Here is a 27,905-nt window from a genome sequence, read left to right as displayed (position 1 = left end):
ATTTATTTTATAGGACTATTTGCACTTTTTAAAAACGAATGCGTCACCGTACGGCATCACTACCACTGAAAATTGATACTCAATACGCGTATAGTTTTTTCGATAATTCTAAATGAATTGTCTATCTCGGAACTTTCATGCAATAGTATTTTGAGCTTCATTTGTCAAGAATTGTTGTTTTCCTCCAAAAAAATGACCAAACACGCAGCTTTGTTGTGGGACTGTCTTTTTGGCTAAAATTAAAGTCTACGTTAACCCTTATTTCTTAGGACTACCTGAATCTTTAGAATAAATGCACTACCATACGGCATCATTGCCACTAAGACTCGAGGCTCAGTTCCTATAGTTTTTTGAATCAATTGCATGTCTCAGAATTTTCACACGATAGCATTTTTACTAATTTTGGCTAGAATTCTCGTTTTGCACCACAAAATAGCTGAAAACATCCCTTTACCGTGGGACAGTCTTTTTGGCTAACAAAAATGTCTATGTCAGCCGTTTATTTTGAAGGACTACCTGAATTTTTTAAAAACAAATGTGCCACCGTGCGGTATTACTGCCCCTGAAATTATAGGCTTAATATGCGTGTAGTTTTTCAAATCAATTGACTATCTCAGAAGTTTCACACAATCGGATTTTGGCCTATATTCGGCTGGAGTTGTTGTTTTGAACCACAAAATGGCCGAAAATACCACTTTGCTGTGAGACAGTCTTTTTGGCTAAAACAGATATCTATGTTAACCGTTTATTTTTTAGGACTACCTGTACCTTTACAAACGAATGCACTACCGCAAAGCATTACAACTCGATGCTCAATATATATACAGTTCTTCAACAATTCTAAATCATTTGACTATCTCAGAATGTTCACATAGTAGTATTTTGGCGTTTATTTAGCTAGAGTTGTTGTTTTCAACCGCAAAATGGCTGAAAACACCACTTTGCTATGAGACAGTTTTTTGGCTAAAATAAATATTTATGTTAGTCGTTTATTTTGTAGGACTAACTGCGATTTTAGAAACGAATGCACTATCGCAAAGGATTATTGCCTCTGAAACTCGATGCTCAATATATCTATAGTTTTTCGATAATTCTAAATCATTTGACTATCTCAGAATTTTCAGACAATAGCTTTTTGACCTTCTTTTTCGTTATCCCACAGTATCCCACACTTTAGTGTGGGATACCATTTTGACCAAAATAAATGTCTATGTTAGCTGTTTATTATCCAGGAATACCTGAACCTTTACAAACGAATGCCCCGCCGTACGGTGTTAATGCCTTTGAAACAGGCTCAATATGCGCATAGTTTTTTTACAATGATTGACTATTTAAGCATTTTCAAACAAGGCCACGGTATGTCGCCTTATTTCGTCTTGAAACTTATTGTATGTTAATTTTTATTTTTATTTTATCTTCAGGAAAGTTGCTTTATGTTAATTTTTCTTTCTTGAAAGATGCTGCATATTTTTTCTTCGTGAAATTTGTTCTACGTTAATTCTTTTCTCTTCGTGAAACTAGTTGCACGTTGATTTTTTCTTTTTCTTTCATGAAACATTTTGTATGTTGATCATTTCTTTGTGAAACCTGTTGCATGTTAAATTTTTCTTCTTGAAACTTGCTGTACTTTTATTTTTCCTTCGTGAAACTTTTTGTACGCTAATTTTTTCTGTCATAAAACTTATTTTATCTTGATACTTTTCTTCAAGAAACATGTTGCTTGCTCTTGTTTTTTGTTTGTGAAACTTGTTGCATGCTGATTTATTGTTCATGAAATATAATGTATGTTGATTTTTCTTCTTCCTGAACCTTGCTGCATGCTGATTTATTTGTAACTTTTTTTCTTCGTGAACCATGACGTATGTTTGTTTCTGTTCGTGAAACTTATTGTATTATTTCTAAAGGAGACTTATCTATCTTGACTTATTTCTTCGAAAAACTTGTTATATTTTTATTTCTTCTTCGTGAAACTTTTTGCATGCAGATTTTTCTCTTTGTGAGACTTGTACATTAATTATTTTCCCTCATGAAACGGGTATTATTCGTAGAACTTGTTGCGTGATGATTCTTTATTCGTAAAACTTAATTTATCTTGATATTTTTCTTCATGAAACTTGTTACATGATGATTTATTTCTTTATGAAAGTAAATTTACAATGATATTTTTCTTCGTGAAGCTTGTCGCCTTTTGGTTCTTTCTCTGTGAAATAAGAGGCATGCTGATTTTTGTTCGTAAGCCTTGCTGTCAGTGGATTATTTCTTCAAGAAACGTAATGTATCTTGATTTATGTCTTCGATAAACTTGCTATAATTTTATTTCCTCATCAAGAAAATCATTGCAGGTGCTTTTTCTAATCGTGAAATGCCTCTATTGATTTTTCTCCTCATGAAACCGGTTTTGTTCTTGGAACTTATTTTGAGCTAGTTATTAATCGTGATACTTAATTTACCTTAACATTTTTCGTCGTGAGACTGCTTGTGTGATAATTGATTTTTTTCATGAAACTTAATTTAACATGATATTCTTGTTTGTTAAACTTGTTGCATGTTGATTTTTTCTTCGTGAAACGTGAAACATGCTGATTTTTGTTCGTGAAACTTGTTGCATGTAGATTTTTAAGAAACTTAATCTATCTTTACTTATGTCTTCGACAAACTAGTTACATTTTTATTTCTTCTTCATGAAACTTGTTGCAGGTTAATATTTCTCTTCAGGAAACTTGTACATTAAATTTTTTCTCGTTGAAACTTGTTGCAGGTTGATATTTCTTTTCAGGAAACTTGTACATTAAATTTTTTCTCGTGAAACTTCTTGCGTGCTGATTTTTGTTCATGAAACTGAATTTATCTTGATATTTTCTTCGTGAAAAGTGTTGTATGTTTATTTATTCTTTCGTAAAACTTAATTTTTCTATATTCTTCTTCGTAAAACTTGTTGCATGTTAGTTTTTTTCATCGTGAAACAAGGTGCATGCTGATTTTTGTTCTTGAAACTTAATTTGTATTGATATTTTTTTTTATATTTTTCTTCGCGAAACTTGTTGTATGTTGATTTATTATGTCGTGAAACTAAATTTACCATGATATTTTTCTTCGTGAAACATGTTCCATGTTGGTCTTTCTTCATGAGACATGATGCATACTGATTTTTGTTCATGAAACCTGTTTCAAGTCAATTCTTTCTTCAGGAAACTTAATGTAGCTTGATTTATGCCTTTAAAAACCTAATATTTTTATTTCTTCTTGATGCAACTTGTTGCATGTTATTCTTCTCTTCGTGAAACATGGTGCATACTGGCTTTATTTCGTGAAACTTCTTGGAAGCGGATCATTTCTTATAAAACAATGTATCTTGATTTATGTCTTCGAGAAACTTGTTATATTTTATTTATTCTTGGTAAAACTTTTTGCATGTTGATTTTCCTCTTCATGAAACTTGTACACGCGTTTTCCTCCTCTTGAAACCGATTCTGTTCGTGGAACTTGTTGCGTGTTGATTTTTGTTTATGACACTTAATTTATCCTGATTTTTTCTTCGTGAAAATTGTTGTGCGTTGATTTATTCTTACGTGAAACTTAATGTATAATGATGTTTTTCTTCGTGATTCTTGTTGGATGTTAGTTTTTTCTTCGTGAAACATGATTTATGCTGATTTTTTTCGTAGAACTTATTGCATATTGATTATTTCTTCAAGAAGGTTAATGTATGCTGATCGATGTCTTCAAGAAACATGTTATATTTTTATTTTGTCTTCGTAAAACTTGTTGCATGTTGATTTTACTCTACATGAATCTTGTACAAATATTTTCTTCCTCGTGAAACTGATTTTGTTCGTGGAACTTGTGGCGTGCTGATTTCTGTTCGTGAAATGTAAGTTGTGTTGATATTTTTCTTCGTGGAACTTGTTGCATGTTGATTTATTCTTTCTTGAAACACAGTTTACCATGATAATTTTATTCGTCAAACACGTTGCATGTTTTTTTCTCGTGAAACATGATGCATGTGTATTTTTGTTTATGAAACCTATTGCATGCGAATTATTTCTTCAGGAAACATGACGTATCTTGATTTACGTCTTTGAGAAACCAGAAATTTTTTGAAACTTCTTCATGAAGCCTCTGCATGTTTATTTTTCTTTTCGTGAAACATGTACATTGATTTTTTCTCCAATGAAACCGGTGTCATTCATGGAACTTGTTGCGTGCTGATTTTTGCTCGTGAAATTTAATTTATCTTGATATTTATCTTCGTGAAACTTGTCTAGAGTGTTTTATTTTTCGTGTAACTTAATTTTTAAGGACATTTTCTTCGTTAAACTTGTTGCATATTAGTCTGTTCTTTGTGAACCATGATACGTGCCGATTTTGGTTCGTGAAACTTATTGCAACTGGATGATTTCTCCAAGAAACTTAATATTTTCGTGAAACTTATGTCTTCAAAATTTATGTCTTCATTATTTATGTCTTCAAAAACTCGTTTGTAATTATTTATTCTTCGTAAAACTTTTTATATGTTGAGTTACCTCTTCATGAAACGTGTTCACTGATTTTTCTCCTCATGAAACTGATTTTGTTCTTGGGACTTGCAGCATACTGATTTTTGTTTATAAAACTTAATTTATCTTGATTTTTTCTTCGTGAAATTTGTTGTATTTTGATTTATTATTTCGTGAAACTTAATTTATCACGATATTTTTCTTCGTGAAACTTGTTGCATGTTAGTTTTTTTGTCTTCGTGAAACATTATGCTGGTTTTTGTTCGTGAAACTTATTGCATGTGTATTATTTCTTCAAGAAACTTAATGTATGCTGATCGGTGTCTTCTAGAAACATTTCATTTCTTTTTTCGTGAAAATTGTTGTATGTTGATTTTTCTCTACGTGAAACTTGTACCGGGATTTTTATCCTCGTGAAACGGATTTTGTTCGTGGCACTTCTTGCGCGCTGATTTTTGTTTCGTGAAACTTAAGTTATGTTGATATTTGTCTTCGTGAAACTAGTTTTTTGTTGATTTATTCTTTCTAGGAACTTAATTTACCATGATAATTTTATTTGTGAAACATGTTGCTTGTGGGTTTTTCTTCGTGAAACATGATACATGTTGATTTTTGTTAATGAAACCTGTTACATGTGAATTATTTATTCGGGAAACTTAATGTATCTTGATTTATGTCTTCGAGAAATCAAATTTCTTTATTTCTTCTTCATGAAACTTCTTGCATGTTGATTTGTCTCTTCTTGAAACATGTAAATAGATTTTTTTTACAGGTTAAACCGGTATCGTTTATTGAACTTGTTGCGAGCTGATTTTGGTTTGTGAAACTTAATTTATCTTGATATTTATCTTCGTGAAACTTGTTGTATGTTGTTTTATACTTTCTTACAACTTAATTTGTGATGATATTTTTCTAATTGTTGCATGTTAGTTTTTCTTCTTGAATTATTTATTTGGGAAACTTAATGTATACAAATTAATGGAAACAAATTGATCCTACTGGGAGCTTTCTGTTTCCAATTGCCAGCAATTCATCTGAAAATGTTTGACCAGAGTCATCGTTTTGCAATCAGACACGCATATTTGTAGTTAATTTTAATGTCTTTACGTGTGCCCATAAATTAGAATTTTTCAGGCAAGTATTCATTTTGTCTGCAGGGGTTGATCTAGGTATTATAGGTAATGTTTGCTTAAAATCTCCCGCAAGCAATATTAATGTGCTGCCAAAGGGTTTCGAATTTCCTCGAAAATTTTGCAATGATTGATCCAGAGCCTCGAGCGATTTTTTTGTGCAATTATGGACTCGTCCCAAATAATAAGTTTGCATTGCTGCAATACTTTACCCATCCCAGATGATTTGGAAATATTCCACGTGGGAGTTTCTGTAGAATGCAAATTCAGAGACAATTTCAAAGCGGAATGAGCAGTTCTTCCACCAGGCAGCAACGTTGTGGCTATTCCGAACAACGCAATTGTCAACGCTATGTCATGTTATGATCAAAATGATGCCAGAATTCATTTTATCACAAACGTTTTACCAGTACCTCCTGGCGCATCCAATAAGAAGATTTCTCCAATGTTGTTATCGACACAATGCATTATCTTATCATAAATGTCCTTTTGCTCAGACGTTAGCTTAGAAATATTATTTTTTACATACGACCATAGATCATTCGGGTTGTAACTTTTTTCACGATCCAATTCTACATATGTCGAAACAGCGGCGTTACGATTAGGTGAAGGCATTCCCAAATCCTGAAGAGGTTTGTTTGCCTACTAACGTATAGTTATAAATTCCAACTAAAATGTAGTTATAAGTTTCTGTGGTAGCGTTATGCTTCTTTATTATTGCTGTTTTGCCGCGATCTTCAGTAGATCTTCTTCTATATTGTGGGTAACCATCATTGCCAGTAATTGTGTTGGGTACTAAAAGTCGAGGATATTGCTTTTTTCACCTTCCTTTGGCCATGCATGGTGATTTTTCATTCAGTGCACCGCAAGGTCCATGCATCAAATTTTTTTACCACAATATCATATAAACCCTTATCGACATTTTCATCAGGAATTTCAGGGGAAATCACATCGTCAATTTCATTAGAAGTAATTTTATCATGTAGCCAGATTAGTATATGTGCGTGTCGCAATCCTCGATTTTGCTATTCCACTGAGTACATCCAGCATCGCACTGACCCAAACACTTTAAGTTTTACTATGTAGTTTATCAGGGATTTCAACTTTTGACGGAAGACACGGGCCGTAATGTCATGTCTATGAACCGCCGATTGTCCTTGAAGTATAAGCTGCTGTATCTTGTCCCAAGATTGATTACTTGTAAATGTAATAAATAAATGAATGATGAGACGAACATACGCAATAGCATCTTGAGCATATTCATGCATATGACGGTGACTGTCAGCATATGACGAAGGTAAAATCGTTAATCTTCCAACGTTAGTGGTATTACCGTCATTTAAAACTGCATCTTGTAAATGAATGTATTGTTCAGAGCGAAGCCTGGTATGATTCAGACTGATAAATAGAAACGTTCTGATTAAATCTTTGCATACATATCAACGATGTATTGGTGAAACAATTGATGGCATTTTAAAATATAACTACTTCATTGTGACGAATCATTAGTCTATAGGAATAATAATTTATTTCGCTTCATTTCTTATCCGTTTGTTTGCTAGTGGATGGATCTACCAATTTATTATTAAAGTAATAGCCGTCGGTTCCATCCCAAAACATGAGAGGATGTTGTAGGACATCGTAGCACCGATGAGTTTCAGCAATTCTTACCAACTGAGCGTTTCGCTTATGAAGAATAATACCTCGAGGTATAAACTGATCACCGACCATAACGATTGCCACTTCGTCGATAGTTGGAGTATTGTATCTACGCACATGTTGGCCAGTAGGTGTCTTTGTCAGCGGAAATAACAATTTTATGCGTATCAGTAGGCATCAAATCGATTGCTGTTTTGAACAGGCGCACTAAATCATCATTTTCGTGGAAAAGATGTTTTCTCTTTGAATTTCTCTTTGAATTAACTCTTTGAGCAGCTTCCTCGGCACGCTTTCTTTTGGTAATTTCTCTTTGAGTTTTTCTTGTGATTCCACGGCACGATTTTCTTGGTAATTTCTCTTTGAGACGCAAGCCTATTTTCATGCTGTTCTTGTGATTCCTCGGCAAGCTTTCTTTTCTTAATTTCTCTATTAGCCGCAGGCCTTTTGGCATTAACTCTTTGAGCAGCTTCCTCGGCTGTTTCTTCTGCCATTGTAGGATTTATACTAAAATTTCTTTTTGAATTAACTCTTTGAGCAGCTTCCTCGGCTGTTTCTTCTGTCATTGTAATGTTGTTTTCTCTTCTTGAAATATGATGCATGTGTAATATTGGTCACGAAATATATTGTATGTGAATTAATTCTTCAGGAAACATAGTGTATCTTGATTTATGTCTTCGATAAACCAGATATTTGTTTTTATTTCTTATTCAAAAAACTTCTTGCATGTTCATTATTCTCTTCGTGAAACATGTACATTGATTTTTTCTCCAAGTGAAACTGGTTTCGTTCATGGAACTTGTTGTGTGCTGATTTTGCTCGTGAAACTTAATTTATCTTGATATTTATCTTCGTGAAACTTGTCGTATATTGTTTTATTCCTTCGTATAACTTAACTTGCGATGACTTTTTTTTAAGCTTGTTGCATGTTAGTCTTTTCTTTGTGAAACATGTCGCATACTGATTTCGGTTAGTGAAACTTCTTGTAAGTGGATTATTTCTCCAAAAAACTAAATTAATTTGTAATGATATTTTTTTTGTTAAACATGGTGCATGCTGGTTTTTGTTCGTGAAACTTCTTAACAAGTGGATTATTTCTCCAAGAACCGTAATGTATGTTGATTTGTGTCTTTGAGAAACTTGTTATATATTTTCTTTTGTCATAGAACATGTTTTATGTTGATTTTCCTCTTCATGAAACTTGTACATTGATTTTTCTCCTCGTGAAACCGATTTTGTTCATGGAACTTGTTGCGTACTAATTTTGTTCTTGTAATTCAATTTATCTTGATATGTTTTTTCGTGGAACTTGTTGTATATTGATTTATTCTTTCTTGAAACTTATTTTATCATGATATTTTTCTTCTTGAAACTGGTTGCATGTTGATTTTTTCTTCGTGAAACATGATGCCTGCTGATTTTTTGTGGGTGATACTTGTTTCATGCGGATTAATTCTTCAAGAAATTTAATTTATCTTGATTTATAACTTCGAAAAACTTACTAAATTTGTATTTCTTCTTCAAGAAACTTGTTGTATTTTGATCTTTTCTCTCCATGAAGCTTTTAAGCTTTTTTCTTACATGCTAGTAGGTTACATTAACTTAACCTATAAGACCTAACCCAGCCTACCGTGTGTAAGTTAGGTTGATTAGGTTAAGTTAGGTTAACCCAACGTAATAACATGTAACAAGTTTTACGAATAAATATATCATGATGATCTAAATTTCATTAAAGAATATATCAACATACAACAGCTTTTACGAAGTTTCCCAAAAAAATCAGCACGCATCAAGTCCCTCGAACAAAATTAGTTTCACGAGGAAAAAAATCAGTCTACAGGTCTTATGAAGAAAAAATCAACATGCTGCAAGTTTCATGAAGATGAGATAAAAATATAACTAGTTTTTTGAACACATAAATGAAGATGGTTTTCGAACACATATATGTAACAAGTTTCACAAAACAAATATCAGGCCAAATTAAGTTTTTCGAAAGTACAAAACAACACACAACATATTTCACGAAGAAGAATATCAGGTTAAACTAATTTTCACGAACAAAACCAGCCAGCAACAAGATCCATGAAAAAAACATTTTACACGAGGAGAAAAAATTTATGTATATGTTTCAAGAAGAGAAAAATTAACATGCAACAAGTCTCACGAAGAAGAAATAAAAGTATATAAAATTACTCAAAGACATAAATCAAGACGCACTAAATTTGCTGAAGAATTAATCCACATGCAACAATTTTCATGAACAAAATCAGCATGCATCATGTTTCAAGAAGAAAAAACAAGACAAATTAAATTTCACGAACATAAAATGTTTCATGTTTCACGTTTGAAAATGAACATGTTTCACAAAGATAAAAATCAACAGGCAAGAAATTTTAAGAAGGAAAATATGATAAAATAATCTTCAGTACAGAATAAATCAACATACAATAAGTTTCACAAAGAAAATATAAAGATAAATTATGTTTAATGAAGATAAATGAATCTTATTATGATTGGTGATTGTCGGTTAAAATGTTGAACCTTGGTCTTTTTTTTGTCTTTTTTAATTTATTTATAATATCTAAAGTTGTATTTTGTTCCTGAGCTTTGTTTGTAGGTTGTATTCTGTTTTGCTATTGCCCACAGGCTTTTTGCAACAAATTTGATCTTATCTATGTAATTTTACTGTTTTACCTTTAAAATTATTCTAAAGATCCTCTGCAACAATCTTATAGGGGTATTTTCTTTTTCCCACCTCGTGAATAATGTGAAAAACTACACACACACACACACACACACACACACACATATATATATATATATATATATATATATATATATATATATATATATATATATATATATATATATATATATATATATATATATATATATATATATATATATATATATATATATATATATATATATATATATATATATATATATATATATATATATACTAGCTGTTGGGGTGGCGCTTCGCGCCACCCCAACACCTAGTTGGTGGGGGCGCTTCGCGCCCCCCCAAGCCCCCCCGCGCGCGTAAGTCGTTACGCGCCATATTAGTTACGCGCCATTGTAATTGTGTCCCTATGTCCCACCTGTGAATATAGATAGATATATATATATATATATATATATATATATATATATATATATATATATATATATATATATATATATATATATATATATATATATATATATATATATATATATATATATATATATATATATATATATATATATATATATATATATATGTTTCTAACTACGTAAAACTTGCGAATATACAACATTCTTTGCTGTCCCATTGTCTGTGCATATAAATAGATTGTCAGGTTTACCGACTCTTGAACATGCAACATATAATGGTCCATGGGAAAACAATCCGTATTCAGATCTATACCTCATGATTCTAATGATTGCCCTTGAGCTTTGTTGATGGTGATTGCTAATCGACCATTCCCAGAGTCACCATCGTCATTTATATATCCCCCTGTGCACCCCGGCGTCCCCTTTGTAGTTATGTCCCTGTGTCCCGGTCGTCATTTATATTCCCTGTGTCCCGGTCGTCATTTGTGTCCCGGTGTTCCAGTCTGTGATTTCTCTTTGAGTGTGCCGGGCGTCATTTATATTCCTTGTGTCCCGGTGTCCCGGTCGTCATTTATATCCCCCTGTGCCCCCCGGCGTCCCCATTGTAGTTGTGTCCCTGTGTCCCGGTCGTCATTTATATTCCCTGTGTCCCGGTCGTCATTTGTATCCCGGTGTCCCGGTCTGTATATACATTCGTTTTTTAGTTTTGTTTTTCTCCTTTATTTTTTTCCTTTTTTCTTTTTTTTTCTTTTTTAGTTTATTTAGATTTTTAGATTTTTTAGTTTTTTTATTAGTTTTTAGTTTTTTTGTAGTTTTTACCATTTTTTTACTTTTTATATTTATTAATATTTTTTTAGTTTTCTTTTTCTCTTATTTTTCAGTTTTTTCCTTTTTTTTAGTTTTTTCTTTTTTAGTTTTTAGTTTTTTTTTGTTTTTTACCTTTTTTTAGTATTTTTTAGTTTTTTTAGTTTTTTAGCTTTTTTAGTTTTTTTATTAGTTTTTAGTTTTTTTTTTAGTTTTTGCCTTTTTTTAGTTTTTTTTAGTTTTTAGTTTTTTACCTTTTTTTAGTTTTTTTTAGTTTTTTAGCTTTTTTAGTTTTTTTTCTTTTTAGTTTTTTTTGTAGTTTTTACCTTTTTTAGTTTTTTTTCTTCTTTTGTATTAGTGTGAAATAATTCAGACGTCATATGCGGATAAACACGACGTCACTCGACAGACAGACAGACAGACATAACCCACAAACAACTTATTTTTATATATATTTATTCATATTTTTTAGTTTTCTTTTTCTCTTTTATTTTTCAGTTTTTTCCTTTTTTTTAGTTTTTTTCTTTTTTAGTTTTTAGTTTTTTTTAGTTTTTTACCTTTTTTTTAGTTTTTTTTAGTTTTTTTAGTTTTTTAGCTTTTTTAGTTTTTTTATTCGTTTTTATTTTTTTTGTAGTTTTTGCCTTTTTTTATTTTTTTCAGTTTTTTTTTAGTTATTAGATTTTTACCTTTTTTTAGTTCTTTTTAGTTTTTTAGCTTTTTTAGTTTTTTTTCTTTTTAGTTTTTTTGTAGTTTTTACCTTTTTTAGTTTTTTTCTTCTTTTGTATTAGTGTGAAATAATTCAGACGTCATATGCGGACAAACATGACGTCACCTGATCCATCCACAGATCCACACACAGACAACTTATTTTTATATATATAGATATATATATATATATATATATATATATATATATATATATATATATATATATATATATATATATATATATATATATATATGTATATGATCATGTTAAATATATGCATAAACTTGCCCTCTAGCAGAGACACGGAAGCTGCATAAACACTATGAGTAATAATGTTGAACTCGCTTTTCTCGTCACCAAATGAATCAGAATGAACAAACTCGAGGTAGGGTTTCTGCTCTTGGATTCTTGCCTGAGCTTCATCTGATTTGAGGATATAACCCTCTTTTGAAGACATAATCCATCCAAGGGTTGCGAATTCGGCGACAATGAAACATGTTATAGAAACTAAAAACAAAGTTTTTTCTTTAGTATTCATTTTGCTCCCGACTGATCGTAGTAAATCTCAGAGGGGGGCTTTTGGGATGAAGACATCCAAGGAACTGCCTAGTGACTCAACTAAGATACCTGAAAGGATTCAAAATAATCCAAAAATATTTTTTTCATATTTTTCGATATTCTCGAAATAACGAGTATCAGTTCCCAAAGAGAAAGAAAATTGACACCAATGTCTGATACTCAGTCAAGTAAAAAATATTGTTAACACTAAAAACTTGTGAGAAACAAATTCTTGCTCATATACGCTGAAATGTAATTTTTATCAATGTCAGAATAAAGTATATAAATAATTTAGATAGAAAACTTTGTATATAGAATGGAAACAGATTAGTGAATATTGAAAATAATATATATAAAAAAGGCCGGAAATGACTTATGTGTGATAATTTTTTCTTCCTAAAAACGATAATAAAATAAAATTATTGTTCGAGCAACCCTTCTCTATACTTCCTGCTGGAAGAAATCATCCCTCATTACCCGTTTTTCGACCAGAATGGCTTTTGTTTTAAAATAGGAAGAGAGCGGAGCCTCTCGTAATCATCTTATGCCTCTTCATAAGGAGAGATATTAGACAAGAAGGGGATCTTGCCTAATTACTAAATAAAAAAAAAACAGCTTTCCCTAATGAATATCAAGAGAACTAAAAACAGAAACTAGTTTAGCAGAGCTTAGCAGAGACTAGTACTGAACCGAAGTGGATGGAGCAGGCAGACGTCACTACGCCGAGCAGCTTCCCTTGGGAGACCTAAGTTAAGTAAGTCAAGTAGTAATAGTAGTAACAGCAGTAGCAGTAGTGGCAGTTATAGTAAGAATTAGTAGTACTAATAGTAGTAGTAACGGAAGTAGTAATATCAGGATGCAAACATTGTCTTCTGGTTAGTTCAACATCCCCCACGACAAGCCATGAAGTTTCAGGTACATTCAGGTACAACAGGTACATGAAGCTTCAACTTCATGTACCAAACCGTTCCTAAGATACTGCTCATACGCCTTTTTGACAACCTGCATACAGACGGCGTGTTTTGATTCAGATAAACTTTCCCCTCAATATTTTCTGAAAATTTAACCTTCATATCCTTATTCTTAACAAGGCATAGTTGTAATAGCAGTCACAATATTAGTAATGGTAGTACTAGTAGTATTAGTTTAATGACTAGTAGTAGTAGATACGTCGTTTTGACAATACGCATGCACATAGTGTGTTTTGATCTACTTCAAAATTTTCTTCTATTTTTCTTCAAAACTTCCCCTTCATACGCATAGGCTTAATAGTACTAGTATCATAGTAGTAGTAGCAGTAATAGGAGAAGTAGCAGAAGTAATTGCGCTGCATTAGTAGTAGTAGTAGTAGTTGCAACAGCAGCAGCATTAATAGCAGTAGTAGTATGTACATGTTACCTTTTGGTCAGTTGAACATCCCTTTCATAATGTTTCGGGAATTTTATCTTGATACGGGAGGTCGTTCCAAATATATTGCTGATACGCCCTTTTGACGCTCTTTTGACGCCCTTTTCACCTTAATACTCATAGCCTTATAAGTAGTTGAAAAGAAGAGTAGCTGGGGTAGTAGTAGTTGTAGTATAGTAGTAGTAGTGGTAGTAGTAGTAGTAGCAGTAGTGGCAGTAGCAGTAGTATTAGTAGTAGTGTATACATATTGCGTTTTGTTTAATTAATCTCCCTTTTGAGCATAAGTAAGTAAGTAAGACGGTACTAGACCCTTAAGGTCCAAACCGGTGGTGTAGATTTCCGTTTCATGGCCCTTCAGCCAGGAAGTACAATGGGGGGTTGGGGGCCAATCATCCTCTGCTTTCACACACCCTTCCTGCTTTTGAGCAGGCTATGGAAGTTCCAACTTAATGCCTGGATTCATTCTTGAGATCCACCCGTTTGACAATCTGCATACATTTAGTGTGCTTTGATCAAGTTCAATTTTTTCTCAGCATTCTCTAGAGTTTTCACGTTCTTATTCTTAGCATTAATAGTAATAGTGTCATAGCAGTAGTGGTACCATAAGTATTGTTATATTAGTAGTATTAGTAGCAGTAGTAGCAACATAATTAATAGCAGTAGTAGCATGCATAGTAATAGCAGTTCATGTTGCCTTTTTGTTAGTTGAACATCCCGTTCATAATGCCCCAGAAGTTTCATCTTGACATGGTAGGCTGTTCCAAAAATTTTGCTTATACGACCTTTTGAAAACCTGTATGAACACAGTATATTTTGATTTAGTTAAACTTTCACCTGAAATTTTCTTTAGATGTTAGTTTCAATATCCTAAGTTTTGATGGTACTCTTTACAGAAACAGCAGTCTTAGTTGTAGTAATGGTAATAGTAGTATTAGCAGGGGCGTCACTAGCCTTTCACGTTTGGGGGGGGGGACGCTTGAGATGTGCCGATGAATCTTACGTAACTGCCGACGTAAAAAATTCTCCAGATGTCGGTACCCTTTGTTGAACTTTAAACTCGAAAAAAAACATGTCACACATTATAGTTTAAAACAATTAAAAAAGATAAGACACATGACCTAACTCGTACGAATGAATCAGCAAAACTTTAAGCCGGTGCTGCTTTACAACTTTCCACTTGTCTACAAGAGGGTTGAGGTCGATCTTGGTAAGCATGTCTTTTTCTGACATCATAAGCATGAGATGATCAAGTCTTTCGTCTTCAATTGTTGACCTCAATCCGTTCTTCACGATCTTCATTTTACTGAATATTTGCTCACCTTCGGCCAATGTTTTTGCAAATATGAATGCTCTGTGCACTAAGGGCAATCATAGTATACTCGATTGAGCTAGGTAAATTTCGAACTAGTTGGCTCTTAAGTATGAATTCATTTGAAAGGGTATTTAAATTTTGTAACCTTCCCCCCAGAATAATAAACAAAAACAGGCAATTTTTATTGCAATATAGGACAATTTAATACAAAATGTAAACTTTTTGATATTTTGAGAGAACTGGATTTACAGCTTACGTAATTTTTTGAGTTACATGGACCAAGATTTTCGTCATAATCATGCCCCCACTATTTTACCTCCTAAACTGTAAACGTGCTTTACAGGAAGCGTGATATTCTACAAAGAAGTAAGCATGCTTCCTAAGAAATATCAGGATCAGCGGAGAAATAAACCATTGTTGGAAAGCAGCAAAAACAGTTTTTGATTTCCGTCATGACTATTCAGATTACCATTACTTCATTACAGTACCTTGACAAACTATAGTATGTACTGAAGTTGGGTCCCCTTAATGCGACAAACAACGTGTCCTATACTTATTTAAGATTTTATTTAAGGGGGAGAGGACCGAATATGAAACTATAGGCCATTCTCTACATTTATGTTACTGTTGAACGTTAATTTACCGTTTTTGATTACCATGAACACTTGATTAAAAAGCATTAAAAAATAAAAAATAAGAGTTTTGAGAGAGAGAACAGAAGAAAATTTAGTTTTTAAACTTGCTTTCATAAATCTTTGAAGGCTGGAGTTCACAGTGTATTCTGATCTTAACACTGGACTACAGATTACTTTTGTAGGTAGAGCTAAGTTTAATTTAACAATGGTCAAGGACAATTTGTTTTAGTTCAAGATATGTACTTACATTAACTAGCCTATAGGGCTGTGTTTCTTTGGATAATTCTGAGAACCTATCGTTTCCCGAGTTTATTTTAATTTTTAATTGTTTATCAAGGAATTATTGCTCCTTGTTTAATCTATTCAATATCTATTTTTAATGATCAGAACGTACTATTGGAGCAACTTTCTCTTTGGTCTATTTTGTTCCTTGGAAAAATATAAACGTGTATGTTTTCGTTCAAACGATATTACAGAGAGAGACAAGAGACAAGGAAAACAAGGAAGAAGAGACAAAGAGGAAGGTGAGGCGAGTGAGTGACAGAACAGTTAAAAAAGTGTGGAAAATTGGCTAAACTCAAATATAGTCCATAAATGTTCAAAATTCGGGGGAATACTATAAAATTATATAAGAATTTATGACATTTGAAATGCATATTGTGGGCCCTGCTCTCAACCTAGGTTACCACTGGAGTAGGTAATTTGAATAGGTAATTCAACCTTTCATAAATTTTGAATACATTTTTAGCTTAATCAAAAGTTAATTCCTATAAAGAAATGTGCTTTTAATGACTCTTAGAGAGGACTGTTTATGATCATGTCAAAAAAAGGAAAAATTCTTTCGAAAAATTTCTAGCCAATCGCTACAACCTAGGGTAGGGCAATATACCATGTCACAATTAAGTTTTGATAACACGTAAGTTAAGGCTAATTTCTTACATAAGAAAATAGTTTTAGGATCCATGCCATTCAAACTTTGTCAATTTCTTTTGAAACTAAAATTTGCTTGGGAACTTCTTCGGAAATTTACTTTGGACCACATATTTCCAGGAAATGAATTGTGGTCAACACTTAATGCGCCAAAGATAATATTTATGTTAGCTATGTAATCATGCGTAAAGAGAGGCCTGACTTATTTCATCATTCTGAGAGAGAGCACATCAAACTGATAATGACTATGAGCGGTAAGTAAAGAACAACCCTTGCCAATAGGACTCAAAACTATTAAAAATATAGTTTGAAAACAATCTATATACCCCCAAGTAGTGATTTAATTTACTTAAAATATATTTAATTTAAGTACTACGTAAATTAAAAAAAAATCTCCATATGTGCAACTTTTGACAGTATTTTGTGCCAAATTCAAAAGATATAAACGTGGGTGAATAAACAGAAGATATTGAGCTAAAAATATTCGGCTTTTAAAGGTTCAGTTGTCCTAGGGAATTAAGAGTTTGTTAAGGTTTCAATTTCTGAGGTCAAAAGTGGTCTTAAATTTAATTAGCTATTTGGCTTCTTTATTTTCACTCTTCAACTGGCAACACTGACAAACTATCCTACAAGCTTCACAATTTTGAAACAATCAAAAGAAAAATCTTAGACGTGGTTTTTGGGTAAGAATGAGCCTGATATTTGACCCAGAGAGCGCAAAATACTTCCATTTTGGTGACCTTGGTGGTTAAAAAAAAACTTTTGTTTGCATTTACACGGACTACTTTTTTTCAAGTATTAGATAAAATTTTCAAACGCAGGTTCTATGAAAAATCATGGTGATTATTACTTAAATAAAATATATAATTTATGTTTTGCTTGCATTGCCTAAGATTATTCAAGCGTTTTCTTACGCACTTTCAAGAAACAGGGGATCGAATTTGTAACTTACGATCTGTCTTTATTTACCTTTTTTTTCTTTTGTGATTTTAAACTAGAAAGAACGTTGTGTCATTCCATAATATTTGAAGAAAACTACATTTAATTTTTGACTTAGAGCATAAAATATGACATCACTGTTTTAAAAAAGTACAAAGTTTAATTTTAGTATTTTATATATTATGGCGTTCAAACAAACTGAGAAAGAGTAAAATGGCTAATTTTATTTTTCGGTGCTCACATCAGAGAAAAACCCTAAATCTCCACCAGAATTCCGTTATTTTATGGTGCTGATAGAGATGAAAGGTATTAAAATCCGATACAGGTTTCTTTTTTTATATTAGTTTGACAAGGAACGGCTTAGATGGCATCTTTGTTCAATTAATTTAAAATGCTCTTTTCCAAACAACAAGTTTTTCACAAATAAGTAAAGTGCTACATTAAAATCAAGCCAAGAAATTATTCAAATAATTTATAAAAGAATAATTTACATTGAATATATTTTTGGTTTATGAAAGCTTAATTTCACTCTAAAACTCAATGACATTTTTTTGTTTGTTAATTTTCGACCACAACTAAGCGCAAACTCAGTGAAACATTCTTGTCAAGGAATATCATTAGTGCTTGCGATCAAGCGCATTTATCATCAGAAAATCTTCTCCCCCCTGAAAATTTACTCGGAAATTTTTCCACTGAAAAATTCTCCCAATGTGTAAAATTGAGCTGCCAAAGGTAGGTCAAGACAAATAAAAAGAACGAAGAAAATGATGGATTCTGGAACAGTCTATCTATATTCCAAAACACATGTAGAATATATGGTATACGGTCACAGTTCGTAATAAGTAAAGGACTGTAAATAAAGACTGACTCGGGTCAATAATAACTAAAAAACCGAAAATGGAAGTTCGATAACAGTTAATGACCAGAATAATTAGCTTTTTATGCTGATTCCAAATACATAAAGTTCATTAAGCCTAATGTTATATCAATCTACAAGCCATATTAAATTTGTCTGACTTCCGAAAAATGAGTAAACACCTACAAAAAAACCAATGAGCTGAGTGAAAATCACACCATCAGATTCTGCCAAGGCCGGATCCAGGATGTTCTTAAGGAGGGGGGCGAATAATAGGTTTCTTGGATATACTTACGAACAAAGAAATACATGCAATTTAAAGGGAACCTCGACAAATGCGTTGTAGGTAGGTAGTGGAAATGGTAATAAATTTAATCTAAAATGTGACGAGTTTTAACACTCATCACATTTTATATTAAATTTATTACCATTTCCACTACCTATCCCGCTATTAAAAAAAAGTTGTTCAAAATGATATTTAATACTTTCTGCATAATTTTTTGCCTTTGTACTTCTAACCACAATAGTAAGTGAATTAAGCTTTTATTGTCAACAAAATAAAACTGGTCTTGAACCATCTTTTGGGGTAATGCACTCTTTGTGACAATTTGTATAGGCCAAACCATTTAGCACGTTACCTAACTTTCTGGCATCGTTTAGTCACTACGATAGTAATGAAGAGTAGGAAATGAGGATAAAGATACAAATTTTATGTTTCAACTATAGGTAATAAAGCATTAACTAATCACTGTTTCTTTTTAAAAATAGTGTACAGTGTCAACTTTGACGAAATCATAAAAATCTACTAGTCAAAATTTTACTTTTCATGACAACGTAGTGCATCTTTCCACGTTTTGAAGTTCGATATATTTCATTTAAATTACAGAATCCACACCTTTATAAGAAAAAGTCTATTTCTCTAATAGACGGTTAATTTACACGGTTACACGGTTTACCTCAATATTTCGGTCATGGCTAGTCCTGTCTAGTCCTGCTAGTCTTGTCAGCCTAAAGTCCTATCAGTTTAGAGCTCTTCATTAGTATTTCCTCTTCTATTCGTCCTAAAATACTCAAATAAGGACCAAAATCGTCAGAAAAAAATAAACTCTAATAAAGATACATGTAAGTATTTGCTTCAAACTAAGTATGTGAGTCGAAATACTCCTTAAAAACAAATAATTATGTATTTGTTATTTTTGTATTTGATAGGTATAGTTTGATTATTTAAATTCTCAGGGTTTCAAGCTGTGGTAGATCTCTAATTGTTTTTTTTTTTTTAATCTTGAGATTTTCAAATATTCAATTCAAACTTTTAAATCTCGATACTTCTGTTGAGCACAAAAATAAAAATTTGAAATTTGACTCAAATTTAGTATTAAGTAAGAGAGCTATCCTGTAAAATCTTGATTTATAAGCAACTAATCATGGAAATATGATTGGATATCATGTATCAGAATAAGTATAAAAATTCACAGCGGTATATATAGCAGTTTAGTCAATTTTATGGACAAATATATGCAATCCCTATACAAAAACGTAACTATGTTTTGTGACTGGTTGATATTGAGAAGGTGAGAAATTCTGAAGTAATATTGTAATTGCATCCCGTTTCCGTGGTTAGCTTAAGTTGTGTGAATTTCCACTTTTCATCAACATTTTATTAGTAAATGTTTGAAAAAAATCGATGCCATTCCAATGATTTAAACTGAGAATTCAGAGACCTATCTATACCAGCTAGATAAAAAATAAATATACAAATAATTATTTGCCTTCTTTTATAAACAATTTTTCGAAAATTTATTGTTCTTAAATGTTCTAAGTATATATTTATGCGAACTTTTTCTCACCAAAATCTAAAACTTAAATTAATAATTTTTGTACTTTTCATACATTTACTTTCTATTATACAAATGCCCTTAAAAAACAACCATGTTGTAAAAACCACCCCGCTTCGCAAAAGAAAGCAAACCCAAAGAACAAAAACAGACAGCCAAAAAAAGTAATAATATCAATTTCTTTGCCTCAGTGCCATAGCAAGACTCGAAAACAGAATTTTTTACAGTTAAAAGAAGTAAATATTTTGCTTTTCAGCCAGGTTGCGAGAGCACAATCCCAAAACATTATTTCGACGGCCTAAAGAAGTTAGGATTTAATTTCCCCTCCATTTTATTACGAAATGAAGATTTTCACCTCCCAGTTGGCTTTTGTGGTAATAAGGACAGATTCCCTTGATAAACCCGAATCTAATTAAATGCTTTTTGGCGGTATGTGACATTAGTAAACTGAGACCGCACAATCAAACAGAGACCGCACAGCGTGACTAAAACCTTGTTTCAAACTTGTTTGCAAAAAGAAACAGTCTTAATAACTAAAAACTTGTTAAAAACTCAACTATTAAAAACCATAACAAAAAAAACTTTCCTCCCAGCCCATACCAGAGAAAGCGGTCCCAACCAACAAATCCACCACCACGTCAGGGGGTGCACCCCCCTGGATCCGCCACTGGATTCGGCATATTTCAGAATAAAACAGGGGATGTTTCAAGCACCTATCTATAAAAATGCATAATTTAGCGGTTTTTCCCTCATAAGAAAGATCAAGGATGCATGTCTCTTTGTTTTTTTCCAGGAGATCATCCTATCAAACTGTTGGTCAGAGACAATTAGGACAGGGGGCATTCAAAGAAAGTAGAAGTTCTAGAGCCCTTTCAAGTGGCCGAAAAGACTGTGGAACAGTAAAGTGGCGTTTTCTGTCATTTTCTGGCACAAAACTACGATTTTGTCCAAGCTACTAGCGATTGAATTTTTTTTAGAAAGCTGAATATTGAGCTTCCCAGTTGTGGAGGAAGTGATACGGCACGGCCCCAAATTTTGTATCAGGGGAGTGGGCTGATGAAATTATTGATGTAAAATCAATGAAATAAGATCAATCTCAGTCGGTAAAGAAAGCATAAATGAAGTAAACTCAACAGCAATATCATCCAAACATTATTAAATACTATAGGACGTTCCAAACCATATATTATGCCCATGTTTTCAAAAATTGGTAGAATATTCTAAAATTAAATATTTCTCATTATTTTTATTTATTATGTTTTCTCTTTGGCTGCTGAATTTGTGGAATTTTCGGAAAAAAAAATGTGGAAGTGAATTTTCTGCAGTGGTAAATTTTCCATGGGTGAAATCCTTAGGAAGGATACTTGCCGAGTACTTTATTGGTTAGCTGTTGCATGCTCAAATCTAAGGCATTTTGTATTTAATCATTTCCTTGAAAAATCTTCCTGTGGATTTTTCGAATTTAGTTCAGAAATGGGACACATTACGGTGTGCGGTTTGGGACGTTTCCCAAAGCGTCACAGTAATAGCTTCAACAGGTCTCCTATATTCCCATCGCATTGCGATACAAATTTTTCATTGCGCACGTGCAAAAGCGGAGTCTTGACGCATAAGAATTTTCCATACTGTGTAATATTTATGCTGTTATTTTGATTTCCACCCATTCTGCCCAATCGATGGGAACTGTACTGCTGTTAGAGATTCCACCATGATTTATTTCGAAACAGTTGGTAGAAATGTCTTTGCCGTGACTCCAACAGTCCTTTAGATCAATCTTTTATCGCTTTGTACAAGCTGTCATCCCATTCACTCTCAGCCAGTTTGTGCAGTTTGTATCGTAGTAATAGGCTGCCTGTACCCTGTCTCTAATCGTATTGGTCCCGTAAATATTTTTTCTATAATGATTTTCTCAGGGATCCATTAGGTTTGAATTTGTGACCTTCCTCTTCTGCAGCATTTAACACAAAAAGTAATTTGTCTTTTCCTACAAGTAATTGGACTTTTATGTCTAAACTGGTATTAGAGATTGATGAGTACATAAAATATTTCTGAAAGTTTGAAACATGGTAGTGAAGAAAAAAAAACTGGTATTTTATTATTTTACATGAAAACATTTAAATGACAATAACTGGCTTTTTTAGATTTGAAAGGCTATTGACTTGGTTACATAACGTATTGTTCCAGATATACTTCTCAATTTTCCTTTCTGCTTTAGCCAACTTAGCCTCAATCTGACCCATAATCATCGTTTTATGGGGTTCGGGGGTTTGTCGGACTATACTCCTCCTCTGGTTCTAAATTTGTTGTTTTTTAATCAATATCAATTATATCTTACAGCGACTTAAAACGTATACTTTCAAGATAAAACTTTTTCCCCAATAAAGAAAATCAAATGCGCCAGCATTTACAAAAGTTTTTTCCTTTTTAAGGACAGTTCTAAATAGATAAGTTTTGACTTCAAATTAGCCATGTAATTTATTAATTAAATTAAACTTTTTCATCCCTGGTGTAGAAGCTAAAGTTCTTTCTGTGTTCCAATTAAATAATACTGTGAGAGTTCCAAATTTGCTGCTTTAAAGACCCCCCAAAAAAGAAGTTTTAGGATTCACGTAGAGATGCTCCGAAGAAAAAAATATCACTCCAAAAACCTACAATTTTATTTTGTAAGCATTAAGACTTTCGAAGAATTACTGATCTGTGTTTGTAACAATTTTTTATTTTTATCTGTGGTGTGGTTACCGCTATCAGGGCTTTTAAATAGCCCATCTTTCAGATTTGATCAGGAAACGTTTGAATTTTCTTGCTTCTGTTGTTCTCAGTACAAAAGTAATTACATTAATCAATTCTCCTTTTAATTTATTTTTGTCGTAATTCTTTCTTCGTTTATTTGATCTCTCCTGCTTGGAGATTGAATTTAGGTACAAAAATATGAATTTTTCTTTCTTTCATGGCTGCAGACCACAAAAATGACCAAATTAGGTGAAATTTCGGGATGCAATTTTGCTCGCCCAGTATCGGAGCAACTTCTGTGTATAATCTTCTCGAATTTGTTCTTTACTACAATCGGATCTTAATTTCACTTCTAATAAAAGCATTTAAATAATATAGTAGAGTCCATATCGTTCCTTACCGAGTGTCGCCTACCAGGATATTTTCTCTTTACTGATTGTTAAGTTTTATATAATTTGCAATTACAATATAAATTATAAGTAAATGTTTTCAATTTTTGACTTAAATAAATAAAAGAAAAATTTTGAAACTTTAAGGAATAGATATCAGTTTGTGTATATCAAACTGACAATCCATGGTCATTTGTTCTTGTTTTTTTTTCAGTAAAGTGCAAATTATGTCCTGGTCTTGAGAAGGTATGGTGGGTGTTGGCATTACTCATATTATTTTTTGCTCGTTTTGAATTTGACTCGTTTTGTTATTTATTGTAATTTCTGTTCATTTTGGGTTTCTATGCATTTATTTATTGATGGTGATTTGTGGTAGTTTCAGGCTTAAAAGATTATTTGGCTTTATTTCTGCTCATTTTTTTGTTTAATGGAGCTGTTTACTTTTCTTTGAAAAATTTGTCTTGTAGAAAAGGTTTTCAAATTAATTTCTGTTTCTTTCTTATTAACATAATTTTCTCGTGGAAAAAAATATTTTATATCTATACGGTTTTTTCCTATAATAATCCACAGTTTGGCTTGCTATTTGTATGTTGGAGAAACTTTTTTACAAATATTTAATCCTGACACAAATAGTGTTGTTTAATTTAATGTATATCTCCTCAAGTTCACCTGAAAAATAAAACATAATATCATTCCCAAAAAATTCTATCTATGCTCTTTGACAACTTATATACATTTACACTTTTCTGATTTACTGAAATTGCAGGAGCAGAAATAGTAATAGCAGGAGCAGAATTGCAGGAGTAGAAATAGTAGCCCCGAAAGTTTCAACTAAGTATCCACTGTCGTTTTCGATACATTGCTAAGGTCTCTTATTGGCAACCATATACTCAGTGCCTTTTGATTTAGTTTTAAAGCAGCATTTAGTTTTAAAACATAATAGACCGATTGCATAATTTTGGGAGGCTGACATACCCAACATCCTTAGAAACATAGCTGATGGACCATTCTACTATGCCAAACAAAATGACTTCCTAAAAAATTTGACTTGAAGTGTTTGGAAAATGAATGGGCTTTGGAGGAGGGCTGCTTGGCCTTCAATCTCTTTAGACTCTTAAAAATGGCACAAGAACTTTTTTATTTAGTGCAACGTCCACCTAAATATTCCTTGAAAGCTTCACCTTAATGCTCTTAGCTTGCGTAGAAGCAGCAGTTGTATTAGCATTAGTAGCAGTAAACGCATAGTACCTTTGGTCTCTTCAAGATTTCTTTTCACACACTTTGAAAGTTTAACCTTAATACCATGCACCGTTCCTAAAGCATTAATGATGCGACCTCTTAACGACCTGTGTGATACTAGTGTGTTCGATTTGGTTCCAGTGAGATGATCTTCCCCTTTATGGCAGGACGCACTCTCAAGAAATCTTCCTATAACTTCCATGTTAAACATTTGGAGTTTGCCTGACGTCCCTGAATTAGTGAATTCGGTGGTTTTTGCGTCAATAGAAATAAAAAAATTTGGTGAATATTTTGATTTAATCAAATCTTAAAGCCGACAATTATTTATTTTATAATTCCAAAATAATTATAAAACCTGTTTCGGGTTTGCATTCTAGATTGCTATACTTGACACTGTTAATGTGGGGTATAAAAAAATAGAGCAAAAGATTTTCTATTCAACAATCAGAAACTTATTTCTATAATATATACTTCCTGGCTGCAGTCCCTTCAAATACTTTACATATTTGTGTTCCGAAGTCAAATATTCCCCTCAAAAGACTAGATCCAGCTGTAATCGGAGCGTGTGAGAATGCATAAATTGCACCAAGAGACTAACCACTCGGATTGTTCAGGAGCAATTAAGTCAAGTATTAGTTAGTTTTAACCTGTTTAAACAGAGTCTAGAGAATAAGTAGCGTACAGGTATCAAACTGCCATGTAATAAATACATATAGGAAGTTATACTATATAAATAATTACAAGAAGAATTGCTAAGGATAACCTGTACCTAATCGTAATTTTGAGTGAGAAACCCCTTAAGTTCAACCTTCTTATGTTTGTTTAGTTGAAGCGACGAAGAAAACTGATACCTTTGTATTTCACCGGGTTGCCACCTAAGAAAAAGAATTGACTAGGGAGTTAAATTCTTGGACTTTGGCTATGCCTTAAGCTGGCGACCGGCGGCGAAGCCGCCGGGACCCAGCTAGTAAAGTAATAAAAATCAAACTTACTATTATTAAAAAGCAACGATGACTTTTCCACCATACATACGGGTAGACACTATCATGTTATTCGTTTTATGTATTGGTTTTCAAAGGTTACCACACTTAGCAAGCTGCAAAATTATCAAGTTGCCATTCCAAGTTTAGACCCAAAAAATCACCATCCTTGGTATGGAAGACCAGATTTTAATGTCAACCTGAGAGTAACACCCCCTTAAAAATATATAGAAAGGCCCGATTCAGTCGCAAAATTTCGATGACCACTAATTTTAATAGAGTCAGTCAAGTGTGCAATGGTGACATCGACGAAAGATTTTGAACCACGACGACAGTGATAACATCGAATGATGCTAATGAAGTAATAAGAGACAACGTTAGTATCAACAACTACCCCGTTGGGACAAAATGTCAATGAAGCTGACGATGTTGATCATGACGAAAAAGACAAAGAAGGCCATTAATAACCGCGGATTCAACAATGATGATGCTGAAGAACAGCAATTACCCGAACAGACAATTATAAAACTTACAACGACAATAATTGCAATTATGGTATCTTTGGCAGTCATCAACAGTTTTTTTCTATCATCACACAATCACTTCAATAATACCCATACAGAGCTGTATCTGTGCACCCCCTAAACCTGGTCAGCATTATTCTGTACAAGCTGTTGTTATGACGAGTTGTCATCATGTTAGTTGTCTAGCAACTGTCTGGATGCTCTAAACTGGACTGATAAGGAACACTTATGGTTAATGCGACGGCAAATGGGAATGGGGATAACGTGGGGGACTACAAAGAAGCTTACACAACAAAGACTTGTGTACAAAAAAGTGGGAAAGAAAAAACCGTCCTCAACCTAAAAGCCAAACGTGAAATCTGATAAAATTTTACCCAGATAGCAGCTGTCAAACAGCCTTTTCGGTACCTGTTTTTTGTTCATTTGCATATCATTAGAGATGACAAACCATTGCCCGTTGACTATAATAAATCCCCTTTAGTTGCCATGCCTACTGATAGGCTTACGAATAACTAAATAAACCATAAAAAAAAACTTAAGATCAACCAATAATGTTTCTCCATGCCCACAAAATTATCCAGTTGCGCAGTTGTATTTCAAGTGGTACGACCCGCAATTAAATCAAGGTAAATATTTTACTTGGCATTCCACTTCAAGTATTCAAGTACGCATATAAGGTAGACTTGGTCACAAAACAGGAATTATTAATAGAACACATAATTCAAAGTGTAAATGCAATCCGTTCAGAGCACCACCCTAAATTTGGTTCCCTGACCACCTCATCAAGAAAATGAAAAATAGCAGGATAAAAGAAAAAGCGAGAAACAATACTTAAATAATATTTTTATATGATTCTTATAATATTTTAATAATTTTTATATTTGATTAAAAATGTTTAATAATTATTATAATATTTTTATAATATTATTATTTAAATAATACTATATTTTTGCTGTTTCAAAATAATACCTCCTGCTTGTCAAAAGATTCCATGCCCTCCAATAGGCATGTGGAGAATCTTGCACGAATAATAAAACATGACAAGGCAGCACTCTCGTTGGGAAAAATTTCATAAAATAAAAATTTATAGGAAAAGAACTCTTGACAACGCAGCTACTATTTACTTTTCCTTTTTACTACTATTCATTTTTTTAAATGTAAGAAAAAATGGTCGAGCTATGTTAAATACTCAGCTATGCAATCTGCACTTTGTGATGAAAACAATCTGCACTTGTAGTGATTTTCTACGCTCGCCTGTTCAAATCAATGCTCGGATTAAGCTTCTAAAGTGTCTATTATAAGCTTTTAAAGAAAATTTTTCAAATGGATGGAAGAATTAAATTAACATTAAAATTTTGCTCTTTTTGGCTTTTAAATCTAGAAGTGTTATAACTTGTACATTAAAATCTAACAAATGGTTAGATTTTGGTACTACCATAACGAATTGGTACTACAAATTGGTACTACAGGTATTATCGCATTTCTTTAATTATAGCAAAGATACTCCCTTAAAATTTCGATAAGCGAGTGAACAAATCAAACACTTCGTGACAATTAACTGTAAGTAAGGAGCGACTGGCTCAATAGTAATTGAAACTCTAAAAAACTGCATGTTAATACTAAATATATAAAAAGAATCAGCTTGGTATACTGATTCCAAATATACAAGTTTCGTTA

At 32.6% G+C, this 27,905-nt stretch overlaps 1 protein-coding gene across 2 annotated transcripts in view; it reads right to left on the bottom strand.

Annotated features, from left to right (window-relative positions):
- Nucleotides 1-26,742, bottom strand: part of LOC136031836 (uncharacterized) — a 74,472-nt gene extending 47,730 nt beyond the window's left edge. The window contains exons 1-2 of one of the 2 annotated variants that reach the window (XM_065711671.1): nucleotides 26,603-26,742; nucleotides 12,183-12,401 (exon numbers count right to left, since the gene is read on the bottom strand). In XM_065711671.1, coding sequence (XP_065567743.1) covers nucleotides 12,183-12,401; nucleotides 26,603-26,657 — 274 coding nt within the window. In that variant the 5' untranslated portion in view covers nucleotides 26,658-26,742. Of the gene's footprint in view, nucleotides 1-12,182; nucleotides 12,402-16,745; nucleotides 16,869-26,602 lie in introns of those variants that run through there. The other variant, XM_065711672.1, reaches the window with a different exon arrangement.
- Between the last annotated feature and the right edge of the window lie 1,163 nt (nucleotides 26,743-27,905).

This window comes from Artemia franciscana, chromosome 10, assembly GCF_032884065.1.
Source record: "Artemia franciscana chromosome 10, ASM3288406v1, whole genome shotgun sequence".
Lineage (NCBI taxonomy): Eukaryota > Metazoa > Arthropoda > Branchiopoda > Anostraca > Artemiidae > Artemia > Artemia franciscana.
The sequence above is the reverse complement of the archived record's forward strand: the minus strand, read 5'-3'. Positions and strand labels throughout refer to the sequence as shown.